The sequence below is a fragment of the Hemiscyllium ocellatum genome, chromosome 28 (assembly GCF_020745735.1).
Source record: "Hemiscyllium ocellatum isolate sHemOce1 chromosome 28, sHemOce1.pat.X.cur, whole genome shotgun sequence".
Lineage (NCBI taxonomy): Eukaryota > Metazoa > Chordata > Chondrichthyes > Orectolobiformes > Hemiscylliidae > Hemiscyllium > Hemiscyllium ocellatum.
This window is the reverse complement of record NC_083428.1, coordinates 30,141,079-30,165,737: the sequence shown is the minus strand read 5'-3', so window position 1 is coordinate 30,165,737 and position 24,659 is coordinate 30,141,079. Positions and strand designations below refer to the sequence as shown.

Sequence of the window (24,659 nt, the reverse complement as noted above, 5' to 3'; positions counted from 1 at the left end):
CACTGCCTGGAGAGTAGCTTCATTTGCAAAATATATTGCTAGAAATGTCAAAAGGTTTGCCTGTATTTTAATTTTATTTTAATTACTTAAATAAACAATTCAATTATGTTATTGGCATATGGGGGATTTAATAGGATAAGAGTAAAATTAAAGACTTCTGATTTACTTTCAGAGAATGACTTTTATTCTCTTTAGCGGTCACATTTCTCTTTTAATCTCCTTAATGGCTAATTCCTCAGGTACTTGAATTAATGCTTTCCTTTAAAAGGGCTCTGTGAGGCTGCTTTCACTGAGTATCCATCCAAATTCAACCTTGAACACAATGCCAGGAATTTCTAATTATCTTAAAATTGCGATTGTCATTTCTGCAACAAAGTATTTCCTACAGTACCGCTCCTGCTTTCTCCCCAAAAGTTTGTCGTGTGTTTATAGAACACCCAAGCACAAGTTTGGTACCAGAATGAAGAAAAGTGCTGGACAAATTACAGAAACCAAATTTAAAAACAATTAAAGGCTGGAAATATGCAGCTAGCCTAAGTGTCTGCAGCAAAACAGAAAATAGTTTGTCAATGATTCAGTTCTAAGACCCTTTCTAATTCTAGAGGAATGGTTTTAACCCTGCATATTTAACTGTCTGTATTCTGTTTTTCCACAAATGCTGCTTAACTTTTCTTTGAAGGTTGTCAGATACAGGAGATTGATATAACGAGTGTATATTGTATACCTTCAAGTTCCTTGAAATATTACGATGCTCCTATTACAATAAAGTCATACAACATGGAAATAGGCCCTTTTGATCCAATTAGTCCATGCTGATTATGTCCCCAAACTAAACTAGTCTCACCTGCCTGCATTTGGCCCATATTCCTCCTTAAACCCCTGCTAACCATGTACTTATCCAAATGCCTTTCAATATTATAACTGTCCCTGCATCCACCACTTCCTCTGGCAGTTCATTCCACACACAAGCCACTCACTGTGCGAAAATAGTTCATGTCCTTTTTAAATCTTTCTCCTCTCACCTTAAAAAATGCCCCCTAGTTTTGAAATCCCCCACCTTTGAGAAAATTCCTTTGCTATTCACCTTATCTGTGCCCCTCATGATTTTATAAACCTCTAAGGTCATCTCTCAACCTCGTATGCTCCAGTGAAACAAGTCCCAGCCTATATTTATAAATCAAACCCTCCATTCCCAGCAACGTCCTGATAAATCATTTCTGAACCTTCTTCATAATATTCTTCCTATAACAGGGTGACCAGAACTGCCTCACCAACATCCTCTACAATCTGAATATGATGTCCCAACTCGTTTACTCAAAGGTCTGAGCATATTAAACGCCTTGTCTATCTGATCCAAATTTCCAAAAATTATGTACCCGAACCCCTGGTTGTCTCTCCATACCGTCATAAATTCAGTAAGGTGTTTGAAATATCCATGGTTGGGGATTAAATTGAGAATTCCAGGTCAGCAAAAGTATCGCTTGGGACAGTTTAATCCTGATTCTATTCTTTGACCCAAAGCTCACAGTGGGTCAGTATAGCAGGATATCATCTGTTGATCTGTCATGCCTGCACTGGGTCTTTGAAGGGCAATTTACTGAGTGCCAGACCCCAGCTCTCTCTACATAGCCCTCCACTTATTTAAGATAATAATTGAGTTACCTCTCAAATGCTCCTATTGGTTCTTCATCCATCACACACTTTTAATTACACTTGATTTTCCTTTTAACAAATCCACATCCTTAATTAATCTACATTTGTCCAAGTGACTGTAGCTTTGACCAGAATGATTGTTTCTGGAAACTTCACCACCACTGAGGTTAAATTGCCCACCCTTTTGTTGCTGGGCTTACCTTCACACCATTTTTTTGAACAAGGATGTAACACGTATAATGTCAATTTTATTCACAAGAAAGCACAGTTTGAACAAACCATTTTAAGCTGCCTGAACCCTGATAGCAAACAAAATAGAGTTAATTATTTTCAAATCAAAATTGCATTGCTTTCTCCACTTGTCTTTTACAAGAAGGAGAAACCCAATAAGCCTTGGGTGTTTCTGATCTCTCCATGTGCTCAACCTTTCAACCCTAGAAAATATGTAGTGACTTGAAATTTATATTGTCTACTCTTTTCTGGTAACTAATTTTATGACTCAGTTGTTTTGTGGCTAGAAAAATAGCTTAGAGTCATAGAGTTGGACCATTCGGTCCAACTCATCCATGCCGACCTAATCTAGTCCTATTTGGCAACACTTGGCCCATATCCCTCTAAACCCTTCCTATTCATATACCAGATGCCTTTTAAATGCTGCAATTGTACCAGCCTCCACCCCTTCCTCTGGCAGTTCATTCCATACACCCACTACCCTCTGCTAAAGTTGCCCCTTAAGTCTCTTTAAACCTTTCCCATCACCATAAAACTATGCCCCCTAGTTCTGGACTACCCCACTCAGGGAAAAGAATTTGTCTATTTATCTTATCCGTGCCCCTCATGATTTTATAAACCTCTATAAGGTCACACTTCAGCCTCTGATGCTCCAGGGAAAACAGCCCCATCCTATTCAGCCTCTCCTATAGCTCAAACCCTCCAACCCTGGCAACATCCTTGTAAATCTTTTTTGAATTCTTTCAAGTTGTTCAACATCCTTCCAATAGGAAGAGGACCAGAATTGCACGCAATAGTCCTAAAGTGGACTGACCAACATCCTGTACAGCCAAAAATGACCTCCCAACTCCTGTACTCAATACTCTGACCAATAAAGGAAAGCATATCAAACACCGCCTTCACTATCCTATCTACCTACAACTTCTTACTCTGATTTTTCTAATATACAGTCTATGTCACCTGGGATTTTAATAGCTTGCCATAATGGACAATTTGCCCAACAAGTCTTGATAGCATATTTGGAATGTCAGAAAGCTTGAATTATTTAATCTAAAATTCCTCTCTAACAAATGAAACAAACTCAGTATTTTATCTGAGTATAAATTCCTGACTGTCCAAATTTTCTTTGTTGCTCCCTTACAGGACAGTAATATATATGTGATTAAGTACACAGAGCTGCGCTTGGAACATAAGATGGGGTCTGAACAGGACATTATGCGCAGCAGCAATATATCTCTGTAATCCCTGCAGCCCTATATCCCTTTGGAGAATTCTGTATTCTTATAACTCTGCCTCAGCATTCCCCAATTACTTTGCACTGCCATTGACAGCTCTTCACATATCTCAGCTCTAAGATCTCAAATCGTCTCCCTTTAAATCTTATTCACACTTTTAACTAACCTGAACCCTATCTTTTGAAATATTATGGCCACCTGTCCCAAATTTTTGTGTATGATTCCATTCTTGTGTTGTGCCTTGCAAAACTTGCCTAAGTTGCCATAGAAATGCAATCTGTTGTTGACAACATTTCAGATCAGTCCTCCTTTCCTTAGTTACTACAAAGTCACTGACATTTTGAACCTGGATCCTCCACTTGGATCAGAAGAAATGTTGCATTTTATAGCCAAAACTGCCAAGAATTTTTGAGAAACAGACCTGAACTTTACCTTTATTTGAATTTGGCTTTCAATAAAAAAGAAGAAATAGCAAAGTGCCCTTCATGTCTTCCTTCATAGTAAGTCTTATTGCATTGAGTAAAAGGAATTCATCTGCAAACATCTAACTGTGATTTAAGAATTTTCAGCCCTCAGCAGCTTATTTAGTAGCCCCATTCTAAATATACTTTGCATCCAAATTACTGAATAACATCAACAATGTAGAGAAATAATCACAACATTTGTCTTTGATAATGAGCTTATCAGTGATTTGTTTGTCAAAAGGCAGTCCCATTCAATGTCCTGAAGTGTTTTGCAGCCAAGTTTCCAGAAACTCTTGACATCATCATGTAGTGAATTATTGATAGTCTTGAACAAGCTTTCTGAAGCTGGTAGATGTTTGAAGAGCCTATATATGGTCTTAATGAATCCATGCTAATTTTTTTTTGTCAGTGCAGTTAATATTAATGAGAATACTGACTAAACACCATGAACATTGACTTAAGAATCTGCATTAGTGGGAATTACTAGCAGGAGGCCTGAGACCTTGGAATACAGAAATAAGTATTAGCTACAAAGAGAAACTGAACCTGCGATGGACATAATTCTGGGAATACATTGATTCATCAGCCTCTGAAAAGAGACAGAATTAATAATTTAATGAATGGTTACTGGTGAAGGGTCTCCAGCTGGAATTTAACCTTTTGTTTTAAATCAACAGTTTCCAGCAGTGTCTGTTTACATTGATTGTGGGACAGAGTTTTTTGGCTTGTCCTTATGTTCTTCTCAGACAGAGCATGGTATGTGGATGTTTGTATAAAGGATAGAGGGACTGGCACAGTGGGATGCAGAGGAAATCCCAGAGGAGAGAAATAAAATGGAATGTTTAAATTGTCTATTAACTATTCGTCTTTGATAGGACTTGTGCCAGAAGAAGTTGCGTTCACATAATCCAGCTGTGAGGGAATGTATAGTATCTTTCAGTCTCATTAGAAAAAAGCTCTATACACTGGCTTCATTGCAAATGACATTTTAAAAATTCATTTATGGCATGTGGGCATTAGTGACTGGCCAGCATTTATTGTTTGTCCCTATTGCACTTGAGAAGATGGTGGTGAACTCTTGAACTGCTGCAGGTCACTGCTGTGAGTTGACCTATAATGCCATTGGGGAGGGAGTTAGAATGAAGGTTATTAAGTCATTAAAAACAGATTAGGAAAACAAATAAAAAGATTAATACCTTTCTCATAAAAACTCACTGATCTATTCCAAACTCTTCATAAACTAAGCCCCTTCACTTTCTATGTTGTTATAAGTCCCAACAAGTCACAGTACAGACCATCACCAGGGGATGGGCAATAACAACAAAAATAAGGGAGGATGGGAAGAGAGGACGGGAACTGAATTAATATAGGTTTGTAGGGGGAAATAATGCACTGAAGCTCCCATGGTACCATCTCCCTGTAAAAGGCATTAAGGATTACGGTGGCAAAGGTAAGTGCCACCTGGCTGAGTTGTTAGCCCAACGCCTTTTGAGTAGGAAGGTTATGGCTTCATGCCAGACTCCAGAAGTTGGGAACATAATCTAGATTGGCACTGAATCAGTAACGAAAGAATTTGCATTGTCAGTTATTAAAATCAGGTTGTGTAAAATTTAGAAGTGGCATGATGCTGCTGTGGTTAACATTCCCCTCTCAGTTAGCACCACCAAAAACACTTTAATTGAAGATTGCTGTGGGATCTTGCCATGCTAAATTTTCTTCCATGACAATAATCATTGCATTTGAAAATACATTTGTATCCTTTGTGATATGCTTTGACAGATTTCCAGATAAAGTTTTTGTAAAATTCCCACCCTCTGTTTACTGCTACAAGAGAAACAGGGCATGTTGGGCTTTAGTATGATAACATAAGAAATAGGTGAAGTGTGACATAATAAAGTGCTTTTTATGCAAAACTCCATCAAAAACCGTCACAGGGAATGGAGCAAGTCCAAGATGCTCTGCCACCCGTTGCTTGTATCCTCTAATTGGCATCGTGAAGCCTTGTTTCAGGAGCATACAAATGCACCAAGCCAGCTCATTTTGACCTAGGACTGAATGCTGGTAGTCCGTGCATTAGAGAATTGTATGTTTCACGGAAAGCTAATTTTGTTTGCATTTTAGCAAGGTCTCTGGAAGAGTAGTTAGACAATTGAAAAAGCAGTTGAAACTGGATCTGCTGGGCTTTGTGTGAGGAACATAGAAACACAACTAGTCAACTACATACAACTTAGTACTCTCTGTGACTCTCAAGTGAGAGTTGGAGTTGGTTAATTAAGGGTTCAGTTTCCTGGTAAATGTTAGTACCAACAAAGGAGGTTCTGCACGGTCAGAATGAGGAGCTAGGCATCAGTTATGAAGCAGAACCTCAAAGGCAATAGTCTTGAGATTATTATGGAGCAAGGTGCAAAATGGTCATATTAGGCTGGAGCGATGAATGTGTGGCTCAAAGACTGGTGTGGGAGCAGTGAGTTCCAATGTATGGAATACTGGCACCAGTTCCAGGGAAGTGGATATGTGCCAAGAAGACACTGTTAATTTGAACTGTACTAAGGCCAGTTTTCTTGCAAGCTGCATAATATGGAAGTAGGAAAGGTTTTAAACTAAATAGTGGGGACAAGAGATCAAGCTTAGAAAGATTGTAAATCAAAGAGTAGAAATGAGGCAAGGAGAGAGAGATTTATACAGACAGTGGTAAACAGACCATGACAAGAAGGGAGATAGAGTATAAATCTAAGAGTAAACTAACTGATAAGACTAAAATTTATAGCAGGATAAAACTGAACATTGTATCTGAATGTGCATAGCATCTGATGAAGAGCCACTGAACTTGAAACTTTACCATTGTTTTCTCCCTACAGATGCTGACAGACCTGCTGAGTTTCTCCAGCGATTCATGTTTTTGACTTAAATTACCTTGTTAATTTTTATCTCCTTAAGTTATTGTCTGTTAAGTAAATTAAGTCTCTTGTTTAAATACAAAACTGTTGTCTAGATTTTAATTAATGGCAAATTCTGGAATTGCTTATTCAAAACTCTGTTTACGAACCATTGAAGTAACAATTGAGGGCCGTTGAAGGGTTTAATTTAACTGTATTGTGAGTATCGAAGTGGAAGGCAGATTTGGTTCAGCTGTCTCCATGTCAAGATACAGTGAAGATGCCCCTGCTTAGAAGTGATCATAATATGATGGAAAAACAATCAGTTTGGGGGAGAGGAATGGGTCCAAAGCTGTTTTTAAAAAATTAAATAAGGGAAATTGAGGGTGTGGAAGCAGAGCTGTTTAAAGCGAATGGGCAAGTTAGGTTTAAAAAAAAATCGGTTGAGTAGCAGTGGCAGACATCTAAGTTGACAGGTATTTCAGAATACACAGATACATTCCATATGTAAGAAAATGTCCAAGGAATGGATCCAACATCCATAACCGGAAATGTTAAAAATAGGATCAGCCTTAAAGAGAAAGTAAATCATATGCCAAGACAGATGGCAGGTTAGAAGATTAGACTTTTTTTTTACAAAAAGCAGCTGAGTATATTCAGGAATTAATAAGGGAGGGACGAATGTAGAAAATGAGAGTAAACTAGCCTGAAATTTTAGAAGCAAAAGTAAGTGTTTGTGTAAATATTTTAGTGTTAACAAACTGAGTGGTATCTATAGTAAGTGACTGTGGAGAAGTAACAGTAGAATATATGAAGCTGGCAGATTAACTGAACAGGTATTTTGCAACTGAACTCTCTGCCTTTCAGGGCTTAAGAGTAACATCAGCTTTAAGTCAGGAAGTAGAAGGGAGGGAGGAACTCTGGAAACTTACAATCACCAAAGAAGTGCTAGAGAGTAAATTGTTGGATCTGCAGGCTTGCAAGTACCTCAGTTCTAGAGAGAGAGTTGATACACTGGTTCTTATTTTCCAAATTTCCCTTGATTCAACGAATCATTAGATTGAAAGTTAGCAAATACAACTCATTTAATCAAAAAGTGAGGAAGGTTCAAAGCAGGGAACTATTAGCTTGGCATCTAGCATAGGGAAAATGTTAGAACCTATTATTAAAGAAGTTATACCATGGGCACTCAGATAAGTTTAAGATATTGTTTTGTGCAGGGAAAATCATGTTTAAACAATCAATTGGATTAGATTAGATTACTTAGTGTGGAAACAGGCCTTTCGGCCCAACAACTCCACACCGACCCACTAAAGTGCAACCCACCTAGACCCATTCCCCTACATTTACCCCTGCACTTAACACTACGGGCAATTTAGCATGGCCAATTCACCTAACCTGCACATTTTTTGGACTGTCGGAGGAAACCCACGCAGACACTGGGAGAATGTGCAATGGGGGCACTTTATCATTTGTGCCAAAGCTTAAAAAAGGAAGGAGGTTATGTTGGAGATATACAGGACTTTGGTTAGGCCACAGCTGGAGTACTGTGCACAGTTCTGTTCACTGCACAATAGGAATGATGTGATTTCACAGGATGGGGTGCCGAGGATATTTATCAAGATGTTGCCTGGGATGGAACATTTTAGTTATGAAGAGGGGCTGGATAAGCTCAGGTTGTTATTGGAAAGTGAATGCTGAGATGGGATCTGATTGTGATGTATAAGCTTATGGAGGCAAGGGCAGGTTGGATAGAAAATAGCAGTTCCCCTTATTTGAGGGTATTAGAGGCAGGAAACATTCTTTGAAGGTGCTTGGATGAGCACTTGAAATGTCATGACACTCAAGGTTATGAGCCAAGTACTGGAAAGTGGAACTAGTATAGATTTGGAGTAGTTTTTCTTTTGTTGGTGAATACTTGATGGACTGAAGAGCCTCCTAAGTACAGTATGATTCTATCAAAAGTGAGAAATTATGGAGCTCTGAAATGCAGAACAATTTGGGTGTCCTACTGCATGCATCACAAAAGGTTTGTATGTAGGGACAGTAACCATTTAGGAAAGCTGAGAAATTTTTATCATTTATTGCAAGGGAAATAGATTATAAGTGTAGGAAGGTTATGTTTCATTATTCAAGACACTGGTGAGACTACATTTGGAGTACTGTGTACAGTATTACTCACCTTATTGAAGGAAAGATGTAAGTTTGATGTCAATTCACAGCAGGTTTACCTGATTACCTGAAATGGACATTTTGCTTGGAGGAAGGATTAGACTGTCACTGCTTGTATTGCTGGAGTTTAGATGAGCAAGAGATGCCTTGATTGAAACATTTGATATCCTGAGGAGTATTAACAGGCTTGACTTGGAGAAAATGTTTCATCTTATGGGAGAATCTAGAACTAGGGGTCACTTTCAAATAAGAGGCCGCTCATTTAAAATAAAAATGAAGTAAAATTCTTTTCCCTCAGCATTATAAGACTTTGGAACTCTCTTCCCTGAAAGCTGGGTGAAGTAGAGTCTTTGAATATTTTCAAGACCGGGATATATTTTTGTAAGCGGGAGGATGAGAAGTTATCAGGGGTGGTGAGAGTGTGGAATTGAAATTTTGATCAGATCAGCAATGATCTCATTAAATGGCAGAGCAGACTTAAGAGGGCAGGTAGTCTCCTCCAGATCCTCCTCCCTATTATTTCCCAATGTTCTATTCCAGTGCTGTCAGCTTGAGTCCAACACTTCACTGGTTTAAATAATGATGGCATTTTAATTGACATTTTCTGTTACAAAATGGAACAGTAACAATTAAACTTCATTCACTGTACAAGAATGGGTGACAGTAGCGACAAACCTCATGTTTTATTGAATGTTGAGATCTTGCTGCTTTTTTTTTGGATGAACTCCAAAAGCTGAATATTAAGTTCTTATAGTTTGATACTTGGATCTCTGGACTCTTAAGTTCTGCAAGTTCTTAAACTTCAAAGGAAATACCTAATTCAACCCTGGTGTTTCAGTTCATATTGTTTCCTTTGAAGTTCTCCATGGAAATGTAAAGTCAGAATGACCACATGTTTGTACGTGATGTTTCTGTTTCTGCTATCAGCCTATTCCTGGCAGCTTGCCTAAGTTTAGAACTTTGCTTTGCAACCATTATCTCCAGGATTCTCATTTCACCTCATCAACTTTCTTATTGCTTTTTCCAATGCTAATTTTCCAGCTTTTGTACAACAAGAATATTTTTAATTGTGATCTGCTATTCTTCCAAAGGCAATAACACTAACCGGGTATGGTTACATGGACCTTCCAGCAATTCAGTCACACTTACTATTCGTGAATTTAAGATGTTCAATCTCAGTAGTCACTGTTTGCTTTATAAATCAAATCTTGTCGTTATCTGATGTGGTACACTGCACTTTACAACATCATTGAATGATGATCAGCAGCAACTCTGATTTTACTTTCCCTTCTGTAATTCAAAGGGAAATCCAAGCTGCTAGCCCAGCTGAGGTCTGTTAACTTAATATAAACTTGGAATTACGATCAAGACTTCTGTTCTGTAAGCCTTAATCAACTGAGACAGTACAAAGTCAGAAAATGATAACACGAGTGACATTGTAAAGTGTATATCATCATCTGAACTCAGTGTTAGCAAATCGCAAAAGCAAATTTCCTTTACTGATTGATTCACCCATTCTGGTATTAGTGAAAATGGATTTCATGCCACACAACCAGGAGAACTGCTTCAACTGGCTTCTATAAACTACTAATTGAATTGAACTGTCAAGAGAAGCTTATTTGTGAAAGGGAATGTGTTGACGGTCTATGGGTCTGTGAAAGGAAGGAGCATTTCTTGCTGACCAACACACTTCCTCTTTGATTGCAGCTGGCTATGGGGAAAATGATGGAGCAAGGACCCGTTCTAATTATCACCTTCCAGGCTCAGCTTGTCATGGTCATCAAGAACCACAATGGAGATGTGGTAGAGGGTGATCCGGTATGTAAACTCAAGTCCCTGAAATAACACAGATGTTAGCATAACAAAAATATCTCGAGCTTTTATAAAAATTAAAAGTGAACTCGGTTGGTTGAATTGAAGCAATTTTCAATTTAGTTTGTAAAAAGCAACTGATTCAATAAAGTGTTAGTGTTTGCTTTCAGTGTAAGTTGAAGTACCAGGGAACGTTTAAAAATTAAATTATTAGAAATACAAGTTGTGGACTACATTGTCAGAAAAACACACTTAAAGTCTTGAAACAATTTGATCTTGTTCCTGCAGAGAGGAGGGATTGAGGGCTGCAGTGAGCAGCCAGAGTGGTGATGTTGAATTTTCTTGGTGATTGGGCACTTTTGGTCTTGGAAATTCCTCTTTTTTTTGTTCTGAGGTGGTTCAGATTATAAACTGCACAGATAATGAGGATTGCATTAGAGTTGACTGAGATTCTCAACCCTTCCTTCACCTTTCACTACGCCACCTTACTTTGTCGGCTTGAACATGAAAAGTGGCTATGTAACTAAAATTCTGGGAGAGGATCCTGATCCTAATACAAGAGGTGAAACACACATGACTTTTCTTTAAATATAGAAGACCCATCAGAGTCTGAAACATTAAAGCCCAATACCCCTCCCCCCAACTTCAGAAATTTTGTTGAAGGGACTGCTGGAGAGTAATGAGGAACAGAAGATTGTTTCCTTTTTGTGATTATGCCAATGTAGATCAAGTTACTGCCCTTTGTGCTGTATGACTGTCAGATCAAGGGGTGGCACAGTGGCTAGCACTGCTGCCTCACAGCAACATGGACCCGGGTTCAATTCCAGCCTCAGGTGACTGTCTGTCAAATTTGTACATTCTTCCTGCAGTCTAAAGTTGTACAGGTTAGATGGATTGGCCGTGCTAAATTGCCCATCGCTTTCAGAGATGTGCAGGCTTGGTGGGTTAGTCATGGGGAATGCAAGGCTACAGGGGTATGGTAGAGGGGTGGGTCTGGGTGGGATGCTGTTCGGCGGGTCAGTGTGGACTTGATAGGCCAAATGGCCTGTCTCTACACTATAAGGATTCTATAATTTAGTTCGTCCATTTCAAAGATCTGTCCAAGTTGGTATCATGCCGAAATCTCTTTTCCCAAGAATCTGCAAATTAGTTAGCGTCAAATATGTCCAATTTTCTTTTAAAATTTCTGATTCCATCATCCTTTCAGATTATGGGTTCCAAATCAAATATAACCAATTTAGTGTTTCCACATCGCCTGTTTAGTTCATTCACAATTATTTCAAAATCTGTGATCTTTGGATTACCAACCCTGCCAGAGGAATTAGGTTTTCCTACTTAATCTATCAAAACTCTATAGTTGTACAGCTGTTTACAGTGCAGCATAGCAGAATTCCATTAAGCCAACAGTGTGTGTTCCTCCTCCTATATAGCGATTCAGTCAGTCAGAATCTCCTTTTTCATGCTTCATAATTTTGAATACCTTGATTTGGCTTTCTCTTAATTAATATAAAATAAAGAACAGTGGATGCTGGAAATCTGAAATAACGCTGGAGAAGCTTAGCAGGTGTGGCATTGTCTGTGGAGAGAAAGCAGAGTCACTGTTTAGATCCACGTCAGTCCAGGTTCTCCAATTTCCCCATATAACTGAACACACTGAACCTTTTGATGTTGACACTCTTCCTAAAGTGTCAAACCCAGAATGTGCCCTTCAGTCTGTTTTGTGAGCTCCCAAGGACAAAGACAGACTGAGAGTCAGCGAGATGTACAGCGTGGAAACAGACCCTTCAGTCCAATTCGTCCAGATATCCCAACCTAATCTAGTCCCACCTGCCAGCATTCTGCCCATATCGCTCCAACCCCTTCCTATTCATATACCCATCCAGATGCCTTTTAAATGTTGCAATTTTACCAGCCTCCACCACTTCCTCTGGCAGCCCATTCTACACATATACCACCCTCTGCATGAAAAAGTTGCCCCTTAGGTCTTTTTCATACCTTTCCCCCCTCATCCTAAACCTATGCCGTCCAGTTCTGGACTCTCTTCCCACCCCAGGGAAAAGACCATGTCTATTTACCCTATCCATACCCCTCATGATATTATAAACCTCTATGAGGTCACCCCTTAGCCTTCAACACTGCAGGGCAAACAGCCCTAGCCAGTCCAACCTCTCCCCATAGCTCAAATCTGCCAACATCCTTGTAAATCTTTTCTGAACCCTTTCAAGTTTCACAACATCTTTCCGATAGGAAGGAGACCAGAATTACATGCAATATTCCAACAGTGTCTTAACCACTATCCTGTACAGCCGCAGCATGATCTTCCAACTCCTGTACTCAATACTCTAACCAATAAACGAAAGCATACCAAACGCTGCCTTCACTGTCCTATCTAACTGCGACTTTACTTTCAAGGAGCTATAAACCTGCACACCAAGGTCTCTTTGTTCAGCAACACTCCCTAGGACCTTAGCATTAAGTGTATAGGTCCTGTTAAGATTTACTTTCCCAAATTGCAGCGCCTCACATTTATCTAAATTAAACTCCATCTGCCACTTCTCAGCCCATTTGCCCATCAAGATCCCATTGTAATCTGAGGTAACTTCCTTCGCTGTCCACTACACCTCCAATTTTGGTGTAATCTGCAAACTTACTAACTATACCTCCTATGTTCACATCCAAATCTTTCATATAAATGACGAAAAGTAGTGGACCCAGCACCAATCCTTGTGGCATTCCACTGGTCACAGGCCTCCCGTCTGAAAAACATCCCTCCTCCACTACCCTCTGTCTTCTACCTTTGAGCCAATTCTATATCCAAATGGCGCGTTCTCCCTGTATTCCGTGAGATTTAACCTTGCTAACCAGTCTCCCAACTCTAATGCTCTGCACTCAGCAATCATCTGTACCTTCAAAAACGCAATCAAGTTTGTGAGACGTGATTTCCCATGCACAAAGCCACATTGACTATCCCTAATCAGTCCTTGCCTTTCCAAACACATGTACGTTCTGTACTTCAGGACTCCCTCCAACAACTTACCCACCACCGACGTCAGGCTCACCAGTCTATAGTTCCCTGGCTTGTCCTTACCACCTTTCTTAAACAGTGGCACCACTTCCAGGCTTCCGGCACCTCACCTGTGATTATCAATGATACAAATATCTCGGCAAGGGGCCTCGCAATCACTTCCCTAGCTTCCCACAGAGCTTTAAGGTATACCTGATCAGGTCCTGGGGATTTGCCCACTTTCATGCATTTCAAGACATCCAGCACTTCCTCCTCTGTAATATGGGCATTTATCAAGATGTCACCATCTATTTCCCTACATTCTATATCTTCCATGTCCTTTTCCACAGTAAATACTGATGCAAAATACTCATTTAGTATCTCCCCCATTTTCTGCGGCTCCACACAAAGGCCGCCTTGCTGATCTTTGAGGGGCCTTATTCTCTCCCTAGTTACCCTTTTGTCCTTGATGTATTTGTAAAATCCCTTTTGATTCTCCTTAATTCTATTTGCCAAAGCTATCTCATGTCCCCTTTTTGCAGTCCTGATTTCCCTCTTAAGTATATTCCTACTGCCTTTATACTCTTCTAAGGATTCACTCGATCTATCCTGTCTATACCTTACATATCCTGCTTTTTTTCTTCTCCAAACCCTCAATTTCATTAGTCATCCAGCATTCCCTACACCTACCAGCCTTTCCATTCACCCTAACAGGATTATAATTTCTCTGGACTCACATTATCTCATTTCTGTAGGCTTCCCATTTTCCAGCCGTCCCTTTACCTGCGAACATCTGCCACCAATCAGCTTCTGAGAGTTCTTGTCTAAAACTGTCAAAATTGGCCTTCCTCCAATTTAGAACTTTAACTTTTAGATCTGGTCTATCCTTTTCCATCACTATTTTAAAACTAATAGAATTATGGTCGCTGGCCCCAATGTGCTCCCCCACTGACACTTCAGTCACCTGCCCTGCCTTATTTCCCAAGAGAATTTTGCACATTCGCTAGTAGGTTCATCCACATACTGAATCAGAAAGTTTTCCTGTATACACTTAACAAATTCCTGTCCATCCTATGGCAGTCCCAGTATATGTTTGGAAAGTTAAAATCCCCTACCATAACCACCTTGTTATTCTTACACATAACTGAAAGCTCTTTACAAATTGTTTCTCAATTTCCCGCTGACTATTGGGGGGTCTGTAATACAATCTCAATAAGGTGATCATCCCTTTCCTATTTCTTAATTCCACCCAAATAACCTCCCTGGATGTATTTCTGGGAATATCCTCCCTCAGTACAGCTGTAATGCTATCCGTTATCAAAAATGCCACTCCTCCTCCTCTGTTGCCTCCCTTTCTGTCCTTCCTGTAGCATTTGTATCATGGAACGTTAAACTGCCAGTCCTCTCCATCCCTGAGCCATGTTTCGGTAATTGCTGTGATATCCCAGTCCTATGTTCCTTACAATGCCCTGAGTAAATCTGCCTTCCCTGTTAGGCCTCTTGTATTGAAATAAATGCAGTTTAATTTATCAGTCCTAACTTGTTCTCTGCTTTGTCCCTGCCTGCCCTGACTGTTTGATTTGCTTTTCTCAACTGTACCAGTCTCAGATCGATCGCTTTCCTCCCTATCTCCCTGGGAACCCCCCACCTTACTAGTTTAAATCCTCCTGAGCAGCTGCAGCTGCCAGTATATTAGTCCCCTTCTAATTCAGGTGCAATCCAACCTTGTACAAGTCACTTCCACCTCAGAAGAGTTTCGAATGATCCAAAAATGTGAATCCTTCTCCCATACACCAGCTCCTCAGCCATGCATTCATCTGCTCTATTCTCCTATTCCTCCCCTCACTAGCTCGTAGCACCGGAAGTAATCCATATATTACTATTCTCGAGGGCTTCCTTTTTAAATTCCTGCCTAACTCTCTCTAATCTCCCTTCAGAATCTCAATCTTTTCCCTTCCTATGTCATTGGTTCCAATGTGTATAATGACCTCCTGCTGGACTCTCTTCCCTCCCTGAGAACATTCTGCACCCTCTCTGAGATATCCTTGATCCTGGTACCAGGGAGGCAACACACCATTCTGTTGCTGGCCACAGAAAAATATGTCTGTGCCTCTGACTAGAGATGCCCCTAACACAATCGATTTCTTGGAACCCGATGTAGTCCTCATTGCATTAGAGTCTTAATACCAGAAACTTAGCTGTTCGTGCTACATTCCACCGAGAATTCATCACCCCCTATGTTTTCCAAAGCAGCATACTTTTTTGTAAAGGGGATAGCCACAGAAGACTCCTGCACTACCTGTCTTTTCTTTCCTAGATTAACCCATCTGTGTGACTGAAACTGCAGCTTTTCTCCCTTCCTATAACTGCCATCCATCACACCCCCTAGCTCTTGTAAATTCCTCATTGTCTCTGTCACTCCAACCAACAGCATTTGTTGCTGATATAATCCTCAGTAACATGTACACTCTCCCTAAACTACCACATCCGACAAGAAAAGCATATCACTCTACTAAGGGCCATTTTTGCTTCTTGCAATCTGCAGACCAGAAAGTAGCACCAGAAAGTAGCTAACTTGATGTGATTAAACTTAAAAATAAAAGCCATAAGTAACATATAATCAAGAAAGAACCCACTCTAGTCCCTTATGCAGACTTACAGCAGGGCCCCAAGACCACACTTAAAACTATTCACTTATCTGTTTCTGTGCTGTGACCTCTTCCCAAGCAGATTCCTCCAAGATCAGTTGTGATGGGCCGAATGGCCTTCCTTCCACTCCTATGTCTTATGGTCTTGTGAATTTCACTGTTAATTTTCCCAGATGCACTCCGATGTCCAGCGATACATGAATTCAACAGCAAAGGCAGTAACTGTGCAGGTTCACTGCTGTCAGTGAGCAGTGTGGGTGTCTTTCTCTCTCTCTGTCCTGCACAGACCATGTGCTGCCTTTGTCTGTTCCTCTCCCTTTTAAAAGTGCTGTCGTTTTGATTTTGTTTTTCTCTGAGGTTCCAAAACAATGCAACAGCATATAAAACAGTAATTGAAATTACTGCTCCTGAAATTCAAGGAAATCATCTCCAACACCTAAAATACTTCAATAAAGGCGCTGCCTGTTTTTGCCAGAAGATTTTCCTGTCCTCCATCTTGGATTACCCAGAATGTAAGGTCTTGTAAGGTCACTACTGTATTAGTCACTCCAATTTACCTACCAGTAAGAAGATTTGTATTATGCTGAATCAGTTTAACAAATGAAATTAGTTTCACTTGGTTTCATTCAATCACCTTAGAAACAAGAGATAGGCATGAACTACTTAAATTGCAATTTCCAGTAATAATGTCCAGTTTTAGCATTTTACAGGAAATATACATGTATAGTCCTTGCAGTTTAAATCATTTGTTATATTCACAAAAAATAATGAAATAGCTTACTATAAATATCAAAGTTTCCAACTATAATGTCATTAATTCTTCCCATTTATGTTGAGTAAAAACAGCTATGTTTTCTCACTACTTTGCTCATAAAATGTAACAAATTCAAGAATAAACAAGAATAATAACATCTCATTAATCATTAATTGCATACTGAGTGCTTACATCCTAATTCTCTCAATAGTATGGGCAGGGGGGAGTGGGGGTGTGTGTTGCAGGTGTTGTGTTTTGGAGTTGGGAGTTGCATTTTGTGCTGATTACTGTTAAAATAAAGCTGCAGCTCATTGCAACTTTCAACAAACGAGCAAAAGATTGCTACATAGAATAAACATTCCTGTATTAACATATAGGAATTGTGCCAAGGACATAATAGCCTAATTGTAGTTGTATGAACATACTTATTGCATTAAAGTATTGGATTTATGTATGCCTACATTATTTTGTTAAAATTCCAGGTTTCTAGTCACAAGGCATGTGGCAATCTTTCAATCTGCACAGATTAGATTAAAATTGCAGTCTAGGTATGGGAGAAATTACCACTGGGTATGTCCACCCAACACACACTCTGAATTGCTGACTTCTGTGAAAAGGAAGTGAGTTGATCACAGCAAGTCAGATCTCTGGCATATCATATGGGTGGCTAATTAGTTTTAAAGACTTAAATGAACCTGAAAAACATAAAAATTGAAAGGGCCAGCAGAGTGAAAGCAAGGTTTTGCATCTCTTACTTTTTAAAAAAAGTGAAATTATTTTAATGTAAAATTATCTATGATGTGAGTTGTACATTTGTGTATTTCCTCCTGTTTTTTCTAATAGAAATGTAAGTACATGTATAAACTTATCATGCTATGGATAAACTCTCCATGCAACAGAGCCACTGCAGCATTATCAATGGTGGGAATGGTATATTGCAATGTGACAGGTTTGGTTGAAATTTGTAGGAATTTGTTGCACTATTAAAAATAGGAAAGAATATATTTAAATTTTATCAGGTCTTTATGTAAACTTTGTGCAGTAGATACTTTAAAATAGTGATTGAATTTTATCTGTATTCCTTGACCTAATTAATCCATCCACATCAAATGCTGCTCCTATTTTACCAGGAGGCTTTCCATTCTCAACACCATGGAAGATTGATTAGTACTTTTTATGGTACTTAATATGGTGGTTCTTCTACTGCAAAATAAGCTTTACATTTTAATGTCTCATTTTGTTATGACTATTTATCAACTCCTACGTACATTGAAAGAATTCATTGACATTATACTCAGTTTATTTTGAATTGACTCTTGCTTTCGCTATGGTAACAATTGCATTATAAATGTCAACATATAGGAAAGGGTAGCAAATTTGTATTATGTTGTGTGGAGATAACTTTTTCAATCTGAGTGCATTTCTCATTGTGTTAATCCTGGTAGTTCAGATTTCAGGGCAATGAACATACAGCATAGAAATAGGTCATTTGGCCCAATCAGTCCATGTTCCATCAAAGCATCCTCCCATCTTGTCTAAATCTGTCATTGTAATCCTCTATTTTCTCTTCCTTTTAAATGCTGGTCTCACTTGTCCATAAATGAATCTGTATTGTTCACTTCAACCACTCCATGATAGCCCGTTTCACATTCTCACTACCCTATGGGCAAAGAAGGGTTTTTTTCAGTTTCTGTTTGGTGATTGTTATGTTGACAGCCTCAAACTTAATTTTCCACTTGTGTGGAACAGCATTCTTATTTATTTGACCAAAACTTTCCATAACTTCTAAAGGTTCTCTTGGGTCTAATATAGAAAAGAGACCCAACCAATTAATATTCCCCTGATGTATAAATCACCAATTTCTAGGATTATGTTTGTGAAAGTCACTGCACCCTCTTCATTGTCACTATATCCCAAAACTGCACGCAGTATTACTAAGTTTAATGAAGGTTTGATGCAGGTTTGCCATAATTTCCCTAATTTTGAGTTCCATACCTCTAGAAATTGTCATGCTTGTTTTGCATTTTTTTTCCCAAGGACTTCCAAACCTGGGATGCAGAGTTTGATAATGAGCATATTTGTACTTTCAGATGCCTTTGTTTCGCTAGTCCTGGCTAGACTTGTACCTTTCAAGTAATAAATGATCTCATGATTCAGAATACTATCTCAGGCATACCCAGCAATTTGGTGTGGTTTGCACATTTGGAAATTCAGTTTTTGATTCCAAGATCCAAATCATTAAAGTAAATTACAAATAGTATTAGTCTCAGCACAAATCCTCATGAGACACTAACGCTCTGAATAAATGCCAGTACTCTTAACATTTGTTTGTCTTGAAGCTAGCTAACAATCTATCCTTCTACATCTCCCTTAACTCCGCATTCTCTTACTTTACTCATTGAGTCATAGTGATATACAGCACGGAAACAGACCCTTCAGTCCGACTTGACTCTGCCAACCATATAACTCAAATGTCAGCATTTGACCCATACCCCTCTTAAACTCTTCCTATTCAGATGTCTTTTCAGTGTTGTAGTTGTATCAGCCTCCACTACTTCCTCTGGCAGCTCATTCCGTACATGCACTATCCTCTGCATGAAAAAGTTGCTCCTTAAGTTCTTTTTAAGTCTTTTCCCTCTCAGCTTATCTGTGCCATCTAGTTTTGGACTCCTACACCCGGGGAAAAGACCTTGCCTATTTACCCTAACCAGGCCCCTCATGATTTTATAAACCCCTATAAAGTCATCCCTTAGCCTCCAACGCTCCAGTGAAAATAGTCCCAGTCTATTCAGCCTTTCCCTATAGATCGAATGCTCCAACCCTGGCAACATCCTTGTAAATCTTTTCTGAACCCTCTCAAGTTTCACAACACCCTTTGTATAGCAGGGAGACCAGAATTGCATGCACTATTCCAAACGTGGCCTAACCAGCATCCTGTAAAGCTGCAACATGACCTCCCAACATCTATATTCAATGCACTGACCAATAAAGGCAAGCATACCAAATGCAGCCTTCACTATCTTGTCTACCTGCGACTCCACTCTCAAAGAACTATGAACTCCAAAGTCTCTATGATCAGCAAAATTCCCCAGGACCTTAACATGAAGAGTGTAAGTCCTGCCCTGATTTGCTTTTCTAAATAAGAACATTAGTGCATTAAGAAATGCTCATTGGATGCTTTTTGATAAATCCTGTCTGCTGCATAACCATTGTATTCTCATTGTCATTAAATAACAATGGTCAAATAAGGTCTTCCTCTTTGCAATCCATACTAACAGTTCATTGCTGTATTTCAGTTTCCAGATATTTTTTTCTATTCTCCTTTTGTAGAGATTCTGTTATTTTTCCTGGCACTGACATTAAACTGGCTGCTCTATAATTTTCTTTATATTTCTTTATTTTACTTATTGAAGACAGGAATTACATGAGCTATATATCAGTCTTGTAATACATTAACAAATAATTAAATGTAAGTAGTAAAGCGGCTCCCATCTCTAGCTTAGAATCTGTTAAAATATCTGAATGCAATCCATTAGGGATGTTATCTTTTTTGAGTTTTAATAGTTTATTCTGTACATCCTTTTATTTTAACTGCTTAACGTTTTTGCTATTTTCATCATTCAATGTCTAACAGTTATATCTCCAGTTGTAAATACTGAAGCAAAATAATTATTTAATATTCCTGCTTTGCCTCATTGTCTGATACCCTCTGTTAATATCTCTTAATGGTCCTGCGCCCATCTCAACTTCCTCTTGCTAACTGACATATCTGTTTTTTAAAAAAATTTTTGGCCTTGCTAATTTTTTTCTACTTTGCTGTTAATCTCTTCCTAGTCTCAATTATTATGCACACCTTTGCTAACTAGTTTCTGAATGTACACCCTTTTCTCAACTCTCAATTGCTCCTTTGACTTTATTCCTCCTTGAAACCTGAAGTATTCAGTTAATGCTTCCATTTGTAGATATTTTCTCTCCGGCATCATTTTAAATGTTTCCAGTTGTTATTCAACAGTATTGTTGAATATTTCATTTTTCTGAGTTCTTTCCGTCATTATCTTAAAGAAATTATCTTACAATCTGATCACAATTGCCTCCCTGGTTCCCTATTTCCTTCTGTGTTCCTCTGGTTCATTCCATGTTTCTCGATATAATTATGAAAGACCTGCTGTTCTATTCAGGAATGGAACCTTTTAGGATGCAGCAGACATTGCATTTTACCAAGTTATTAAGTTGAAGTTCTGTGTAAATTGCCTGTCATTTAATGTTCCGGTGTTTAGTTGGTGTAAATAAGCACCTTCAGGTCAGTGTGTGACTAGAGTCAGAAGAAATGACTTTGCTTTGATGTCTAAATAAAATTGCTTTACATCTTCAACAAGATACTAAAAGATGGTGAATTCTACATTTGTAACTTTTTACTTTATTTAAGTGTGGGATAAAAATGTTTTCATTACATGAGCAATCTCACTTTGTCACACTTGATTTAGGCTAATTATATATATTTAACCAAATGTCTTGAATCATTTGCAATGAACAGAAAAAAAAAGTACTTGGATCTCCACGTTCTCAACTAAAACTAGGCCAGGTGAATATCAATTTAGAGGGGAATTGATAATACGTTGTGGTATTTTTGCTAGACTATTAATCCAGAGACCCAGATAATGTACTGGGGTCCAGGGTTTGAATCCTGCCAAGGCAGATGGTAAATTGAATAAATACCTGGAATTAGGAGTCTAATGATTACCGTGAAATGATTGTTAATTGTCAGAAAATTCCATCTGGTTGACTAACGTCCTTCAGGGAAGGAAACTGCCATTCTTCCCTTTTCTGGCCTACACATGACCCCAGACCCACAGCAATGGGGTTGACACACAACTGCCCTCTGAGCAATTAGGGATGAGATAGATAATAAATGCTGACCTGACCAGTGCAGCCCACATCCTATGAATGAATAAAAACAATCTTTTTTTTAAAAACTCATCCAGTATTTATGTAACATTAGTTAAGCTTTGTAGTTTAAAGAGACACAGTTTCACCTTAACGTCAGAGTAATATGTTATCCATTAAATAGTTTATTACTTTCGCCTTACTAAAAAAATCTGTTTCACTTAACATAAAAAATGCATGCACACAATTCTGTGGAACCATTGGTTTTGCATTGTATATTGAAAAGGGCAGGCTTGTGGCAACTTATGTTTTTGCTGACATGATTATTTGAAAGATTTTGACAAGTTCTTAGAACTTGAATTTGAATAAAGTAATTACAAGAGCATCATTGTCAACACCTTGTATTCAGGATGATGTTAATCGGTGACTGCTAGATTGGTGAAAAATTGAAACCGGTTATTTTCTGTTGAATTAAGTTAAATAAATAAATCAAATTCGTAAATTCCGAAAATATATAGCGAACATTTTTGGAAAGAGAAACTGAGTTGCTGAGGACCTTTCTGAACTTGCATTATTAGCCTGAAACATCACCTCTAATTCTGTCTCCATAAATCCAGCAATTTCTGTTTTATTGCTGATTTCATACATCTGCCTTTGAATTAAGTTTTAAAAATCCAGTGCTTCAAACCTCAAATGCAGTTAAATGCGCGTGTAATTAGTTATAATTAGTTAGCCTCTAGGGAGCACAGTCCTGTATTAATTTAAATGTTTGTTAAAATTTATAAATGTATTTAATAATGGGTTGCTTCAAAGCATTTTTTCTGGAAGCTTGTGATATTACAGTAGTTGGAAAGATGGGTAGTTTGATCTGATTTACATTACAGCACAGGCTGTCTGCTTAATGGCTGCTTGTCAACTTTTCATATTAAATTAACCTTCCCTTTAAAGTGGGCATTATTGATGAGCTCATTTTAAGGCCTCATACAAGGTTCTGTTTGTTTGTGTTTCACTCAGGCCGCAATAGATTAGCAAGTTGCATAAGAGCTTTAATGATAATTGCTGGAATGCCTTTGCATCAAACATCATGTATTTTATATTTTTGTCTCTCTTCCTTCTCCCAACTTTGCCCCCATTCTCTTTTGTGTCTCTCCCAGGATAAGGTATTGAGGATGCTTTACGTGTGGGCTCTTTGTAGAGATCAAGATGAGCTTAACCCATATGCTGCATGGAGGCTCTTGGATATTTCTGCATCAAGCTCAGAACAGATCCTGTAAGGGAAAGGGCTTTTGTGCATCAGGGTTCCTGCACTGTTACATCATGAAATGCCTCTACGTTTCTGCTGAAAGGTGGCCACGCATTTTGTCAGTACATGTTTCAGCCAGTAGAGCCTAAAGACTCAAAGTTGCTGCTGTGTTACATGAAGACTGAGAAGGTTTTGGTGCCCAGGTCCGTGGGTGACGGTGGCAGTAAAGCATGCTTGCTATCTTGTAAATAATTTGTATTAAATAAAAAGTCGAACTTTTTTTCTAACAGTATGATATTTGGTTCTGTGTTTTCCCTCTCTTTTACAATATTCTTTGTTGTTCTGCATTCCCAGTTATTGTATTTACAATATTTAATGCTAAATTCCCAAACAGGATAATAGTGTAAGTATCAATTTGTTGCAATGAAAATTGACTGGAAACAAAGTTATGGTCTGACCAACTGACAACCTGACCTTCAGTTCTGGGAAAGATAGGATATGTTTGCAGATATTGGGAGCTTGATAATTGCAACTGTAAGACATAGTTCCAAATTTTCCTCACAGGAAATGTCACCTGCTTTCAGGTTAACACAACCTGTTCACTGATACTCTTATATACAATTCTTGCTTTGATTGAAATGGATTTCTTCTACAAGAAGAATTTTGCAGAATCCATGTTTGGGCAAACAAGTGGCATGGAATAATAAGTCGAGAGTGTGTTGCTGGAAAAGCACAGCCGGTCAGGCAGCATCCGAGGAGCAGGAGAATCAACGTTTCAGGTATAAGCCCTTCATCAGGAATCTTTGTAGAGAGAGGAGAACTTCTTCAAGGTAGGCATCCTTGGAAGAGGCTTCCCGGTACGGTTGAAATTAAATAAGAGGAAGTGAGGACTGCAGATGCTGGAGATCAGAGTCAAGGGTTGGTGCTGGAGAAGCACAGCAGGCCAGGCAGCATCCAAGGAGCAAGAGAATCAAAGTTTCAGGTACTCTTGACTCTGACCTCCAGCATCTGTGGTCCTCACTTTCTTCTGGCATGTAATAATAATCAAGGTCTGTCCAACTCCTCTGACCTTTGACATCATCATTGCTGAGTACCCAATGTCAAAATCCAAGGGCTCAAAAGCATCAGAAACTCAGTTGAACCAGCTAAACGAATTCAGTGGCTGCAAACGATCAGCAGCATCTCTGTATTATGCTATGGTTCACTTCCTGAATCTCTTCACTATCTACATTTCAAGTGTGGGGTAGGGTAACCTGGATATTCGTAGCCACAATAACAGTGACACAAGACACCAATTTTCTTCAAGCATCCTGATTCAGGAATCATTGTCCACCTTCAACACTGCCATGACACTGCGCCTGTTACATATCAACAGAATGGTCTACTACAAATGATAAAGTTTACGTTGTCCTTCCCATTAATTTGGTGGTCTATGCTATAGTATAATAGAATAATCATTCCTGTAATGATTCTTAATTTCCACCAAACACATTCTGTCTTTGACCCATTAGACAGCCAGTACCCTTTCCAATGCCATAATAGCTTATTTGATCAATGCAACCTGCCTTATACACATCATTCTAGACACCACTTTATCACTGCTCTGTACAACTAGAAACATACAACACAGAAGAGGCCCATTGATCTATAGATGCAAATGTGTTGCTGGTCAAAGCACAGCAG

General features: G+C 38.8%; 1 protein-coding gene across 1 annotated transcript in view; it reads left to right on the top strand.

Moving 5' to 3' along the window:
- The window catches only part of timm44 (translocase of inner mitochondrial membrane 44 homolog (yeast)), an 83,941-nt gene extending 60,682 nt beyond the window's left edge, over nt 1-23,259 (top strand). Inside the window, exons 12-13 of the mRNA XM_060846280.1 lie at nt 10,339-10,449; nt 22,888-23,259. Coding sequence (XP_060702263.1) covers nt 10,339-10,449; nt 22,888-23,007 — 231 coding nt within the window. The 3' untranslated portion in view covers nt 23,008-23,259. The remainder of the gene's footprint in view (nt 1-10,338; nt 10,450-22,887) is intronic.
- Nucleotides 23,260-24,659: the final 1,400 nt, after the last annotated feature.